This window comes from Stegodyphus dumicola, chromosome 1, assembly GCF_044657685.1.
Source record: "Stegodyphus dumicola isolate Sdum_Otavi_A_Nest chromosome 1, ASM4465768v1".
NCBI lineage: Eukaryota > Metazoa > Arthropoda > Arachnida > Araneae > Eresidae > Stegodyphus > Stegodyphus dumicola.
Genome location: NC_140768.1, coordinates 287,731,007 through 287,745,837, shown reverse-complemented (window position 1 = coordinate 287,745,837; position 14,831 = coordinate 287,731,007). Strand labels below are relative to the sequence as shown.

The 14,831-nt window shown below is 37.0% G+C and overlaps 4 protein-coding genes across 4 annotated transcripts; 2 read left to right on the top strand and 2 right to left on the bottom strand.

Moving 5' to 3' along the window:
• Positions 1-835: 835 nt before the first annotated feature.
• LOC146999580 (uncharacterized) lies at positions 836-2,118 on the top strand. Its single transcript, XM_085810355.1, has 3 exons — positions 836-862; positions 1,029-1,172; positions 1,262-2,118. The coding sequence occupies exons 1-3, from the start codon at positions 836-838 to the stop codon at positions 2,096-2,098; spliced, it is 1,008 nt and encodes a 335-aa protein (XP_085666481.1). The 3' UTR covers positions 2,099-2,118.
• A 2,621-nt stretch (positions 2,119-4,739) lies between these two features.
• On the top strand, positions 4,740-5,681 carry LOC146999579 (uncharacterized protein F54H12.2-like). Its single transcript, XM_085810352.1, has one exon. It carries the CDS (start codon positions 4,740-4,742, stop codon positions 5,679-5,681), a length of 942 nt encoding a protein of 313 aa, XP_085666478.1.
• Positions 5,682-8,801: 3,120 nt separating this feature from the next.
• On the bottom strand, positions 8,802-10,068 carry LOC146999578 (uncharacterized). The gene is made up of 4 exons (XM_085808322.1): positions 9,936-10,068; positions 9,769-9,856; positions 9,373-9,664; positions 8,802-9,273 (listed from the first exon to the last, which is right to left on the bottom strand). Exons 2-4 carry the CDS (start codon positions 9,847-9,849, stop codon positions 8,984-8,986), a joined length of 663 nt encoding a protein of 220 aa, XP_085664448.1. The 5' UTR covers positions 9,850-9,856; positions 9,936-10,068; the 3' UTR covers positions 8,802-8,983.
• Positions 10,044-14,400, bottom strand: LOC146999577 (uncharacterized). The gene is made up of 12 exons (XM_085808320.1): positions 14,310-14,400; positions 14,163-14,210; positions 13,989-14,069; positions 13,840-13,896; positions 13,042-13,749; positions 11,921-12,226; positions 11,592-11,824; positions 11,429-11,509; positions 11,090-11,348; positions 10,674-11,000; positions 10,273-10,569; positions 10,044-10,180 (listed from the first exon to the last, which is right to left on the bottom strand). Exons 1-11 carry the CDS (start codon positions 14,340-14,342, stop codon positions 10,372-10,374), a joined length of 2,331 nt encoding a protein of 776 aa, XP_085664446.1. The 5' UTR covers positions 14,343-14,400; the 3' UTR covers positions 10,044-10,180; positions 10,273-10,371.
• Between the last annotated feature and the right edge of the window lie 431 nt (positions 14,401-14,831).

The window sequence follows — 14,831 nt, the reverse complement described above, 5'->3', positions numbered from 1 at the left end:
ATTAATATTTCACTTACAATACAAGATCGTATAATACTTTTAAAAATTTTTAAAGTTCTCCATTATCACTCGGCAACAGGACAAGCGCTAGGCTTTTTGCCGCAAGCTTCTCAATTGTGATGCCTAGTAGCTCCTTAAATTAAAAAAATTTCTTTTCCTCTAAATTCTGCCTCCTGATGCGGCCACTGGCGCCGGCCATATTGGACATGTAGGGTGAATGGGAACAGCTTTAGTATAGCAGTAGTAAGCGCGGGTAACCGTGCGGTCAAAGGATGCCGCCATGACGTAATAGAACAATGGGTGACTCAACGGGGGCGGGGCCTCTGCCATCTTGGATTTCCCCCGGAAGTGACGACACCGCCGCCATCTTGAATCACGTGACAACCGGAAATGACGTAGATGGAAGGAATGACGTAGATGGAATAACATCCTCAAAGTTTCGTTTTGATTCTGTGGCAACGATTTTATGTCTTAAAGTTTTTATTTTTTGTGGCATTGAATATATATTTTTAGGTTTTGTGGCAACGAACTCTTGAACTACGTGTTTGGAATGACATCATCCATTTCTTGTTGGGGCATGTTGTTTTACAAAATGGCGTCTGCCGTATCACACCTTTGTATGCCTCCGCTAAGGTGTAGGGATACTTTTCTGTGAACCAATCAGATTCTTTGAAATATGACCTCACCGTCTCTTAACCAATCACCGTTGAGATGAAATAAAGAGTTCCTACCCGATATAAGGTTATCCCGAGCAACATTCCGCATTTCTTTCCTGCCTGTCGCCCTGAGTGTACGTACCTGCTTTTGCTTCGAAAATCTTTCTTCACTGCTTCGAATGGATCAGGCACGAAACAACAAAGAAGTAAGTAACGTTTTGAAAAGTTACTGTTTTTAGATTTTTAATCTTTAAATACTTACTTTATACTTAAAATACTTTATACTTAAAATATTTTTATACTTAAATACTTTTATACTTAAAAAAGAGTTGAATTTGCAATATGTGCTTAATTTGTCTTTACTTTTTTCAGATGGAAAACCTATTTGAGAATGAACCTACGCTTTTGAACGATAAAGTGTTGAGCCATGAAAACCGCACCCAAGATGTTCCCAATGAATCAGCTAGCTCTTGTATCAAAAGAAAAGCAGAAGAAACATCCAATTTCGAGAAAAAAGTACGTATTTGCGAAAATCTTATATATTAAAGTTGATATTGTATGTGACCCCATTTTTATGTATTATATACTAACTGTTTTTTTTTCAGCGCAAAGGACTCTTCACCGAAGACGCTATTCCAGAGGAGCTCACTCACATGGGAGACAATGTCTTTGTGGGACCCAGCATTTACAAGGGAAAAGTGACTGTGCACATCCGAGAGTATGCCAAATATGGTAAAGCTTACTATCCGACAAGACGAGGAGTAAATTTTGAGCCATGGTGTTTGAATGTTCTCGCAACCAACATGACAGTGGAGGAACCAGACCTGCTGACACTGAATCTGGAATTGCCCAAGAATTTTGTGGTCACGTATAAAGATTCCCACTTCACTTTGAAGCAACTCTCTTCGACAGGAGATGAAAAAAGTAGCCTCAGCATTACAACGACGCAGTGGGAAGAACTGATGTCCAACTTTAGCCGTATCAGCGATATTGTCACCAACCTCGTTTATCAAAACATGAACTTTTGTGAAGCCTACGAAAGCGTATCCGACGTACCTGTCAGAGAGGAAAATCTACCCCAATCCTTTGACATTTCTATGGGAAGAGCGCGACTTCAAACCATTCTAAAGACGTCACTTGAAGAACTTCTTAATCAACAAGACGAACTGAAATATCCCCAGCTGAAAGACTGTGAAGAACTCGTTCATAAAACAGAAACTGTGAATGCCATTGCTCTGAGATTCAATGCTGTTGACATCGCCAGGCAATTTTATGGAAACATTTGGGGTGAAGAACCCTATTTAATGTTAGTGAAACCTGCTCACTACATTACCAAGGACTTTTTAAAATCTGTGTGTTTAAACCATGTACTCGATGAAGTAAGAAACACATTTTGTACTACCAATGGTGTCTTAGGTATTGAATACTATGAATATTTGTAAAATAATTAGGATGCTCAATAAATGTTATTTTATTTTACAACGATCTCATGACTGTCTCCAGGTTCAGACCTTATTTAAAAGAATTAATATGTAATGATTACTCACATAAATTATTTTCAAAATACCTGTTGACTTTTATAGAGTATAAATAGTGTTGTTATTCTTAAACGTGTATCATTCATTATTCAGCCTTTGAGATGTTAAGTAACATTCATTTTTCTCTCTTGTTTTTTAGACCTATTTCTAGAATCTTAACATACGTGAAACTAGGGTATTTTTTTCTGTTCTAGTTAAACATATATAAATGAATATCAGTATACGTTTAGATCATAACAACTGTTGCAATGAACGCAGCTCTGGCTCAGACCTATCGGGATCCACAGGTCCCCGCAAGTTTCGGGGGTGTTGCTGCTTTGCATCGTGCTTTAAAAGGTCGCGTAAAAACAAAAGACATCCAGAAATGGTTGCAAACCAAGGATTCTTATACTTTGCACAAGCCTTTGAGGCACAAGTTTCCCAGGAACAGAGTCATCGTAGGAGGCTTAAACGAGCAATTTCAATCTGATTTAGTGGATATGCAATCCCTGGCCTCTTTTAATGATGGATATAAATATTTGCTGACCTGTATAGACATCCTTTCGAAATACGCTTGGGCTATCCCTCTCAAAGATAAAACATCCGTGTCCATCCAATCCGCTTTCGGAAAGATATTTTCGGAACGTACACCCGAATCATTACAAACAGATGCAGGGAAAGAGTTTACCAATAAACAAGTTCAAAATTTTTTGAAAAAGAGAAACGTTCGCTTTTTCACGACACATAATACAACCAAAGCTTCTGTCGTAGAACGATTTAATCGAACTCTAAAAACAAAAATGTGGAAATACTTTACCGAAATGAATACACGAAAGTACATTGATGTGATTGATAAATTGATATCCAATTATAACCATACATGGCATCGCAGTATTAAGACAGAACATGTGTCCGTTACATTACAAAATCAAGAAAAAATTTGGACAACGCTGTATAGTCAGCAACCAGTACAAAACCCTATTTCTTCAGATTTAAAGATTGGAGACACGGTACGCATCAGCCGAGAAAAAAATGCTCTTTGAGAAAGGATACGAACAAAACTGGACACGAGAAATTTTTACAATCTATAAAATTATTCGACGAATTCCTGTTGTCTATAAACTGAAAGATCTTGCAGGAGAAGTTATACAAGGAACGTTTTACAAACAAGAACTTCAAAAGGTTTCGGACTCTGGTTATTATCCTGTAGAAAAAGTTTTAAGAAAGAGGAAACGTCGCGGGAAAATAGAATATTTTGTGAAATTTCAGGGGTACCCCGAAAGCTTCAATGCTTGGGTGGATGATGTGAGAAGGGTATAAAAGGCCCGTACATTCTGCTTATCTGTCATTTGAACGAAACATGTCTTTCTTTATCACACTGATCAGCGACAGCTCCATGCGTTTTCTTCCAGACAACAAAATATCACAATTTACCACTCAGCTTCCTACTCCGATGGATTTAAATAGTCAGTGGGAGTTATCTCTTGTGGACTTTATTTACCCTCACACATGGTATAACGTCCGAAAAGACAATAATTTATTTGGATTTGATTTGGGTGATGGAAAATTGGAAGGTCGAAGAGTGCCTCCAGGATGTTATGAAACGATACCAGATTTATTAAAAGCCATGAAAATACCTTCCCATAAAAATAAGATTGAATTCAGTTATCATCCTGTTACGAAAAAAGTGACCATTAAGACCGACGAAAACTGCAAAGTCATTCTTCACGAAGGATTAGCGGAGCTTCTAGGGTTCGAGCCGGGTGTTTACAAAGGATTGGAACAAAGTCCTTTTGTAGCCGATCCCAAAGTATCTTTTCCTGTCATGTATGTGTATTGCGATCTCGTAGAACCTCAAATTGTGGGAGATGTACAAGCCCCGTTGTTAAAAATTGTCACCGTAGAAGGAAATGACGGAGACATCATAAACGCTCATTACCCCCGGCCCTTTTACTTGCCAGTTATCCGTCAACATTTTCGGACTATACATATTGACATAAGACTTCACTCTGGAGATTTAGTACCATTCGAAAGAGGCAAAGTATTTCTTGTGTTGCATTTTCGTCTGAGACAAATTCTATAAAAGAAGCCTTCATTTGCAAATTGATTTCATTTGGATTGTGTATGCAAGATTAGAAGCATCAAACATGCGGGTGCCTTATACGTGTTGCACGAAAAAATTTGAAGATTATTATTTAGCTCAAACTGGAAATGGATTACCTTACTATCAAGGAACCATTTTACAGAAAGGTTATGGTATTGGTGGATTTTTTGCAAAGCTGTTTCGCAGTGCTATGCCTTTTTTGATGAGTGGAGCCAAAACAGTAGGAAAAGAAGCCTTGCGGACTGGAACACAAATTGCAAACGACGTATTGTCGGGAGAAAATTTTAAAGTCTCCCTCAAAACCAGATCTAAAGAAGCTGGCAAAAAATTAGCGAGGAAAGCAGTTCAGAAAGCAGATGAGATGATTGGTCACGGAAGGTTTAAAAGGAAGCGCAAAACCCCCAAACACTTCATTTCGTCTAAAGCCAGGAAGGTGCAACGACGTGATATTTTTGACTCGTAATGGCTTTTCTGTTAAAAGATTCTCCGGAATGCGCAAAATCCGAATTGGATTTATTTTCGTTACCTCCCACACAAACAGTTATCGAAAAAGGTCAGTGGGTTGAATTTCATCCATTAGCCAATGTATCGGAAGGAAGTCCTGTCGAGTTCAATGTTTCTGGAAGCGGAGACGACTACCTAGACTTATCACAGACACAACTCTACGTCAAAGTGAAAATTTTAAAAAATGATGGCAAGCCAATCACGGCTGAAAGTAAAGTGGGACCTGTCAATCTCTTTTTACATTCTATGTTTTCTCAAGTGGATATTAGCTTAAATGAAAGACTCGTTTCCACCAGTAATAACACGTATCCTTACAGAGCCATGATAGAAAAATTATTGAATCATGGTTTTGATACGAAAACGTCTCAACTGTCATCAGAATTGTTTTTCAAAGATATAGCAGGACGTATGAACGTTTTTGATATTCAAGACACTCAGCCGAATGAAGGATTCAACCAACGAGCAGAATTGTTTAAACTGAGTGCTTCGGTCGATATGATTGGCCGATTGCACTTGGATATGTTTCATCAGGAAAGACTTTTGCTGAATATGGTGGATATGAAAATTAAACTCATACGCAGCAAACCTGAATTTTGTTTATTGGGCGAAGGTGAATTTAAAGTTTTACTCGAACAAGCTTCATTGTTTGTACGCAAAGTGAGAGTCAGCCCAGGTATTGTGCTAGGACATGCCAAAAGCCTAGAAAAATCAACAGCCAAATATCCCATTAATAGAGTGCTCTGCAAAGCCTATTCCATTCCAACGGGAAATATGAGTTTTATTCAAGACAATATTTTCATAGGTCAAATGCCTAATCGTATTGTGGTTGATGTGTCGATAATGATGCCTTTAACGGAAACTATAAAAAGTCTCCTTTTGAATTCAAGCATTATAATATGAACTTTATCGGCGTTTATGTGGACGGGCAACCGGTACCTCATAATCCTCTTCAGCCTAATTTTGACAAAAATCATTTCATACGAGCTTATCAGAATTTATTTATGAATGCAGACGACAGAGGACTTTACCTTTCAAGATCAGAATTTTCAAAATGATATTCCTTATTTCGCTTCGACCTGTCACCTGACCTTTGTGATGGCTCTCATTTAAATCTTGTTCGACACAGCAACTTAAGATTAGAAATAAAATTTGGGACTCCCTTACAACAAACTGTTTCGTTATTATTGTACGCTGAATTTGAAAATTTGATAGAAATCAATAAAGCTCGAAATATTCTGTACGATTTTGGAAACTGATGAATTCATCACAGATTCATCAAATCTTATCTCGAGATCCTATTTCTTTGAGATATTATGCGGGTGTTTTTCCTTGTGATAAAATACCTGCGATTCAAAGTTTTCCCTGTGCACTGGTGCTCAATACGGATAAACATGATGAAAAAGGAACTCATTGGCTAGCTGTCTACATTGCAGACAAACAGACTCTGGAATATTTTGACTCCTATGGACTCCCGCCTGAAGTATATGGAAAAGATATCACATTCTTTGTCAAGAAATATCGTCATGTTTGCTGGAACAAGATTTCGCTTCAGAGTTTAACTTCTAATGTATGTGGACATTATTGTATTTATTTCATTATTAAACGCTGTCAAGGACTCTGTATGGAACTCATTGTATCACCATTAGATGGGAAGAATCATGATTTCCAAATATTTCAATTTATCAAAAAAAGATATGGTGTAAATATGATTTTTAAAAAATAAAGTTGTTTTAATTTGTAAAAATGTCTCTTGTGTTTCTTGTTTCTACACTTATTTAAACAAAATGAATAAATGTCTCGTGCAAAAGGATTTTCGATAAAGTATAAAAGTCAGTGTTTTCTTAACATGCTGTCATTTCCAAAAATGGAACTGCCCAAGTTCGTACATCCTTCTACTTGTCTTCTGAGCGGACCTACCGGTTCGGGAAAAACATTTTTTGCGAAGAAATTGATAGATCATAAAAAGTTCCATCCCATGCCGACCAATATTATTTATTGCTACGGAAGTTATCAACCTCTTTTTAATTCCATGAAAAACGTAAATTTTGAAGAAGGATTACCATCTAACCTGCAGACTCTTCAAAATGCTTTAATTGTCATAGACGATTTAATGTCTGAATTAGCAAGTGATACTCGCTTAAGCAAACTTTTTACAAAAGGAAGTCATCACCGAAACCTTTCAGTCGTTTTTATAACACAAAATCTTTTTCACCAAGGCAAGGAGATGAGAAATATTCATTTAAATTACCATTACCTTGTCCTATACAAAAATCCTAGAGATAAAAGTCAAATTATGCATTTAGCTAAACAAATGTTCCCCGGAAAAGTAAAGGCCTTTCAAGAAATTTTTCAGGATGCTACTTCAACTCCATTTAGCTACTTGTTGATTGATTTACGACCTGAAACAAGTGAAACGCTTCGCCTTCGTACAGGCATCTTTCCTGGGGATAAATACTATGTCTACCAGCCCCGATAGTTCATTTCAGTTTGAGACGTCGAATGGCTAACATGTCTTCTCCCATCGTGATCGATTTCGAAGGTTTTCAGTGGATGCCTCATTATTACATTGTTAAAGAATTAGCTTTTTACTCCGTGCATGAAGGATATCACAGTTGCTGGTCATTTTTACCTCCTCAGCCTTGGAAAACATTATCACGATCTCAGCAAAAGTGTTTTGCTTGGGTCACAAGAAATCGTCATCATGTGAATTGGAGTGAGGGTGTATTACCTTATACTCATCTTCGTATTATTTTGCAATATTTGTCATCTATTTATTCTGTCATATACGTGAAAGGATTAGAAAAGAAATTATTTTTAGAAAATTTATTATGTAGAGACATCATAAATCTAGACTGTCCTAAGATAGAGAATTTAAAAAAGAAAAGTTCTTTAACATGTTCGATTCATGCAAAAGGATTTAATTGCTGTGCTTTAAACAAAGCGGCTGCATTTGCTACCTATATAAAAGAAAGTATGCAAGAAAAAGAGCTCATTTGTCATCAGAATGTCTCATCTGAAGGATGTGGATTATCTAAAACTATTAGGAAAAAGTCGAATAAAAGCAGCTGTACTGAAAAAGTGTCCGAATCATCTCATAAAATCAGTTTGTGAGTGTGTTTTAAATCTTCTAAAAGGAAACGTACCCATCACCAAACGGGTCAAAAATCGACTCGCCCCTTTTAAAAGAACTTTAAGAAAACTAGCGGACAAAAAAGTACCTCTTTTTAAGAAAAGACGTCTTTTGGTTCAAAAAGGTGACGGTTTCCTATCTTTCCTGATTCCTGCAGCAGTCAGTGTCTTATCCTCCCTTATCCATGGAACACAGTAAGAAACTTGCGCTGGTACCCCTGGATCGTATGCAGCAATTTGAAGATGAACATTTGAGTGATTTAGACACACAAATTCGAAACATCTTAAAAAAGAAAATGGACGATGAAGAAAAGTCTAAATTGTACATCCAGGTTCTGCAAAAGTATGTTACATTTCCTCATGTGAACACTTCCGAAGAACAACCGCCTGAACAACGTTCTGAGAAAGATATAGAAAAAGAAATTATGCAAACAGTTCCTGTGAAGCAGAAAAGAACGGCACAGAAAATAATAGATTTTCTAAAAGAGCATCAGATTTCCTGGACACAGAATAAAGAACTCATTCTGGATGATCATGTGTTTTCTGGCTCTGACATTGTTCAGTTGATAAACTTTCTGTTGAGAAATAGAACTCAAAAACCTTTTGCCTTTGAACAGTTTAAAAATGTACTGAATGTTAACAACTTTCCTCAAGACTTTGTGAAAAACAAACATTTAATGAATGTAAAAACTATGTATGCTAGACCTAAAAGAAACGCATCTTCCAAACTATGGCTGAAATTGTAATGATACGTGAATAAATGTAATGGCTGATCATTGGTGTTGTATTTCTTTCTAATTAAGTTAACATAATTTTTGAAAATAAAATATGACAATTATTTTCTAGGAAAAACTTACCTTTCATGAAATCCTTTCAAATAAGAAAAACACAATTTTATCATTCAAATTTCTGTTTATTTTTTTTTCTAAATAAGTTTTCTTTTATACACATACAAATGCATGATTCTGCACATATATATATATATATATATATATATATATATATATTTACATACAAAATTTCATTTTCAGATAAGGTTCCAACATAAACATAAAAAGTTCTTCTTCAATATACTAATGACCATACGGCAATGTGCTCAAGTCTTTTTGAATTACCCGTTTATCCAACACAATTCTGTACATTTTTGTCTCGGGTTTATTCATCACCTTTCTTCTCTTCGCTTCTCGGGTGATTTTGGAGGGGTTGTGGAGAGAGATGATTTCACTTCGGTCGAGGCTGCAGACCAACCGTTTCATACTTTCAAAATTCAGCAACTGAGAATTCCGGAAATTCAATGAAAATCCTCGGACTTTGCAGCAGGTTTTCCCAGTGGCCGTCTGATAAGCATAGTTTTTCGGTCCTCCTGAAAAAATAAAACATCATGAGAAAAAAAGAGATAATAGAAAAACTTTCAATATTTTTGGTACATGTTAAATAAAGAAATTTTTTTAAAGGTCCTTACCAGAGACAAAGGTTTTGATGACATCACCCTCCAGTTCATCCGTAAATTCACCCAGGAAGTTGCCCAAGGGGGGATCATTGCGGCCATTCGAGGCATAGATGATGGAGTCTGTGTCGTGGTACAGGACATCTCTACCCAACTTCTCCATTTCACTATACAGCTTGAGACGAGCCCAAGCTGTTGTGAAGGTCGCTAGGAAAATGTTGGTAGAGGCATCCTGCGGCACAAACTCCTTCGCAGATTCCCAGGAAATGGCAGCCACCTCAGGAGTGGGAAGAAAGACATCTTTGATCTAAAAAATAGAAGAGTCATGAGATAACAGTTCAAAATAGTCATAAGTTAACAGTTTGAAACTCTTTGAGTTTACAGATGAATAAAATCGGTAAGGAAACTTACTTTTTTAGTAGAATCCGCCAACATCTTATTGAAGTCTGGCACCGTGTGGACATAGGTCAGTTGGGCTTTGTTCACGTTCATACCCCATCTGAGTGAAAAAAAGCTATCATAAATCACAACGAATTAAAAATATTTATAAAAATTAAGTACAAAAGAAATTATCTTACCTGCCCCAGAAACTGTTCAGGGCCAACTTGGCGACTTGGCGACGCCCAGGGTTTTTCGATATTTTTTCGGCCTCCAACTTGACGCCCTCTCTTTCTTCATACTGGCGAATGTACTTCAGTCTGGCATCTTCCGTCACACACTCCGAAGGCCATCCGCTACTTTCCTGCTTGATCTTCAGAAACAGATCAATGTATGATCTGAACAGAGAAGTAGACGATGCCTGGAAATGGTACACTTCGTAAATCTAGAAAATAAAAAATAAATGTCAGTTATAAAAAATTTTTAAAAGTAACCTCTGAAACTAAATAAAGATTAAAATAATCTTTGAGTACTTACATGTGTGATGCGGTAGCCTTTCTTTTTCGCCAGTTTGACTTCCTCCGTTACCCACGTTCCGACAAGAGCTCGCTCGTCGTCTGTGTGGGTACACGGAGTCTACAGTTGAAGAAGGACGCAAGTCCGACACAGGGGGAACATCAGCTTCTTCCGGCACCGATAGGGCAGTACCGGAAGATACAGATTCCGTGGAGGAATCACTCGGCATTGGATAATTCCAAAATAATCTTCCACATCTCTAAAGCTTTCCGTGATGATTGTTGGATGTCCCACAGGGTAGACGCAATACTTGTTCACCTGTGAATAAAAACAAAAAAAGTCAGAAAAAACACATCATAAAAATATACAGAAAATTTAGAAAAGTTTAAGTAAACATTTTTGAAATAATAAAAAGTACGAACCCAGGGATAGAGGGAGGTAAAATCCACATATTTTGCGTCTCCCTCGTGGAACAATTTGAGGGCATTGGTCCTTCCTCCAAAAAACGACTCGCGAGGATTGAGTCGATCCCTCAGATGGTGTTGATCCAGGAAAGCTTGGAGATCTGGATTTTCCTCCTTCTCTCTTTGAAATTCATGCTCCCACATTTCGATGACGTGGAAACCCTGGGTGCGAAGCTTTCTTGTCGTCTCTTCTGTCTTTTCTCTTAACGTTGCCATGGAAACCCCTTTCAGTGGATGTATGATATCACCATCGTAACACGAACTACATCCGTGAAAGAAACAGCCCTAAAATAATACAAACATATATTAATAGTCTTTAACATATAAATCACTAAAAAGAATCACATAGAAAAGTAATGGTTATATTTTCTTACCTGAAACTGATAGACGGTTTGTGTTTCTTGGCAGAATCCGTCTACCGAGATTCCGGCGACTCTGTGCTCTCCGGAACCGTTCAACGCATGTTGAATCTGTAGGCCTTCCGAAGCAGCAACAAAGTCCAACCATCGGATCGAATCAGGGCTGTAATTCGGTGAGTTGATGTAGCCGTGTGTAGGCACCATGGCAATCGTGTCGGGTTGAATGTGGCCACTCCGATACGTTGCCATACAGGCTGATGCGATGGTCACGTATCTGAAAAGACAAAAATAAGAACGATTTAATGAACTGTAAATATGATTATTATTGTATAAGAAAATGAGAAAATGACTTACTGGAATGGATCCACATTCGCCACATCCAAAAACTGGGCTCGAAACTCCAGGCAGCAACGGCGAAGAATGTCCACGTCCGATCTATTAAAAGAAAAAATGTTAAAAATACTAAATATAAAAAATAAATAAATAAATAAAATAAAACAAGAAGAAAAAAATATACCTGCAATAGGCCAGCATCTCATCTTGCTCCCCCGAAGACTGGTCCGTTTCAAAGTCAAAAAAGATGAGCTTATCCTCGGACTTCTTCGGGGCAACACGTCGCAAATAGCAACGGTGCTCAGCAGCCACGACAAACTGGTTGCAAGAAGGGCATTTCGTGGTGCCACACCTATGCAGGTCCTTAGGGCAATCGCGTCTCCGAATCACTTGGCAGCATTCTCTGCACTGGTATACCTGTAACGACAATAATTTTTTTAAACATAACCATTTCGAGAAAATTACATGATAATTAACTTTGTTCATTAAGATACATTTTCAAAAAACACTTACCCTGTCGCAGAGTGAAAACTCTTGTTTTCCAGTCAGGGCTTTGTGTGCTTCAAAGCAGGCATCGGAGCGGCAGAGACGGTCGCAATCCTGACATCGTTGGGGCACGCCTGGAATACAGTCGGTCCTCAAACATATGGGGCAGGCGTTGGCACATCGGTGGTTTTCCGGATGTTCATAGGCCTTTTCACAGGACGTGCAGTAATGGTCGCTACCGAAAAATCCTTTCAGGGATTTGATGACGTCATAATGCACATCGTGAAGCCACAAATTGATCCGTTGTGCTCTCTCTTTCCCTTTATAGACCACCTAAAACATAGACAAAAAATTTTTCTCTTAAATTCCAAAATAAAACCCTTTAGAAATCAGTTTTTAAATTTAATTACATACGTAAAGCGATCTAAAAATTCCCTATGTATTTATAATATCGAAACGAATTACATAAAATTAATCTAAAAATTTCACCATGCGTTTTTACAAGTCATATTTTTAACATCTAAATAAATTGTGTGCATTCTATGCGAACATGCATAAACATAAAGTTAATCTAAAAATCTAAAGTAATTTTAAAAATAAAGATTCACGTTATATTTTAAACTTCTAAATGAAAAACTTTTCTCTAAAAATAAATTCCAGAATCGAACAATTTAGAAAAAGAATACATTCAGTTTTGAACATTATATTTTTTAATGCAGAACCGAATTTAAAGTATTCTAAAATGCTAAAGTTCTCTAAAAATAAAAATTCACCATGCGTTCGGTTTTTAGAAATTACATTTTTTTTTTAAAATATGGAAACGAACTGCATATAGGCATAAAGTTAATTTAAACATTCACTGTGTATTTTCTCAAGATATATTTTTTAACATGAAAACAAAATAATCATAAACCATAATATTAGTCACTTAATTTTTCAGTCCGTTAGAAACTGTTTAATGTTAACACTACTTTTTAAAAATTACTCACGTACCCAAATAAATTTTTATCATAAATATAGTATGGAACAACAAAATAGAAAAATCAAGTTACGATTTTAAAAAAGCCCTAAAAATGTTTCGTTTATAAACATAAAAAACAAATTTTGAAAACAGAAATATTTTAATTGAGACAAAAATAATGACTTACCCGGTTCAAATTTTCCGAAGAAAAGACTACAATTTGGACATCCAGGTGATCTTCAAATATGGCGATTTCAGTAAATGTGCAAGGGCCTAGGGGCACATTTGCATCTAAATGAAGATCCCTTACACGGTTCATCAGTGTTGGATTATGCCGATCTCTCAAGGCATTGATGGCGCTCGAATCCTTGTTCAAATGTGCTAAGGCATAAACAATCGCTTTAGCACAACACAGTCCTTCGTCATCGTACGGAATAGACAAAATAGACTGTTTTCTCAATCTGTCTATGGAGATATTGATGACTCTCCGATTTCCTCCGGCACCCACAGGTCGTCTGATGGTGATGACATCCACGGAGAACCCTGTGTCTAGTTCAATCTTGTCTTTGGACTGCAACACTTTCATCACAGCAGCCAAAATTTTTTCAACCGTTAGGTTTGAAACTGTCATGAGAGATGTGCTGATGGGTTTATCCAACCCTTCTGCCTGGATGCAAAACCGTATAAGATCCGAGGGACCCAAATCGGCTGTTGCCCGGTGAATGAGCTGTTCGAACAATTCCCGGACGGTGTCAGGAATTCGGACCATCGGGATGCCTTGCACGCCTTGAGGCAGTCTTTCGATGTCCACACAAGCGTGGAAGGTAATCTCCTCGGCTTGATATTTATGATTGCAACGACGAGACTTTTCCGTAAGAACAATTGCCTCATCGATCTGAAACATAAAAATAAGTTTTCATTAAGAAACAAATATTTTCAAAAATACATTATTTCAATAAATCATGTAAAAAAGAAAAATATATACCGAACGTTCATCGGAACCGGCTATGTATACAGGCCCACGAGCTGATGAAGGAGAAGTCTAAAAATAAGTAAATAAATAAAAAATAAATACATTCATTTCTAGTACTAGAAAAAATATTCTAATCGAATCATAACGAAACGAAAGTTTACCTCAAATCCGGAACCCACTTGATAATACAAGGGTAGATCCATAGGATTTTCCAGAAAAATCTGATCCACTTCATCGATTAACTATCAAATTAAATAAAATACGTTTAAAATACATTCAAATAGTAATAAAATACGTTAAATAAAAAGTGCGTTAAAATACGTGTAAAAACTTACATCGTCATCTGAGTCCCGAAAAGGAAAGTCAGGATCTTCAAACAGGACCTAGCAATTAAAAATTTAAATAAATAAAACATTCAAAAGAAATGAAATTCGTGTTTAAAATAGTAATCTAGAAATTAGGTACAAGCGAAACATACTTACATTAGATGCAGAATAAGTTCGTTTAGCAGACATCGTGTAGAAGAAAACGAAATGGCGCAGGAAAATGGCAGAGTCAAAATGACGTTCACTCAGCAAGAATCAGAGTAGAAATGATGAAATCGTGAAATCGAGTGAATTTATAGGCGATATACAATGAAAGAGAAACGCTGATTGGCTGAAATAAGATAGATATTGTTAGCGGAATGCTGATTGGTTGTTAAGATTGTATACGTTCGCCACGGCGGATGCAGAAAACGTGAAGCGGTTTCGACAGGCTGCAACGTGAAAGAGATGACGTCTGCCTGCTTCCCCCAGCTTCGTGACGTCATGGTTGTTTTTCTACTCAACGCGATAATCTGACGTTGCTTGAAAGGTCTCGCTGGCATAGTGGTTTGGGCAATCGCCTGCCATACTAAAGGTGGCGGTTCGAATCCCGCTCGTGGAGTTACTTTTAAAATTCATTAAAAACAGATTAAAATATAATGGAATCAATCAAAAGTAATTAAATAAATAATGACGTAC

Bases quoted from the DNA above. Each gene is read 5' to 3' on its own strand.
- LOC146999577 (XM_085808320.1), bottom strand. From the start codon at position 14,342: ATGTCTGCTAAACGAACTTATTCTGCATCTAAT. The intron at 14,211-14,309 runs GTAAGTATGTTT...TTTAATTGCTAG, and splicing joins GAACTTATTCTGCATCTAAT to GTCCTGTTTGAAGATCCTGA. The intron at 13,750-13,839 runs GTATATATTTTT...TTTATGTTTCAG, and splicing joins CCGGTTCCGATGAACGTTCG to ATCGATGAGGCAATTGTTCT.
- LOC146999580 (XM_085810355.1), top strand. From the start codon at position 836: ATGGATCAGGCACGAAACAACAAAGAA. The intron at 863-1,028 runs GTAAGTAACGTT...TACTTTTTTCAG, and splicing joins AGGCACGAAACAACAAAGAA to ATGGAAAACCTATTTGAGAA. The intron at 1,173-1,261 runs GTACGTATTTGC...TTTTTTTTTCAG, and splicing joins CATCCAATTTCGAGAAAAAA to CGCAAAGGACTCTTCACCGA.
- LOC146999578 (XM_085808322.1), bottom strand. From the start codon at position 9,849: ATGAACGTGAACAAAGCCCAACTGACCTATGTCCACACGGTGCCAGAC. The intron at 9,665-9,768 runs GTAAGTTTCCTT...TCTATTTTTTAG, and splicing joins TGGCGGATTCTACTAAAAAA to ATCAAAGATGTCTTTCTTCC. The intron at 9,274-9,372 runs GTAAGGACCTTT...TTATTTTTTCAG, and splicing joins CATCAAAACCTTTGTCTCTG to GAGGACCGAAAAACTATGCT.
- LOC146999579 (XM_085810352.1), top strand. From the start codon at position 4,740: ATGGCTTTTCTGTTAAAAGATTCTCCGGAATGCGCAAAATCCGAATTG.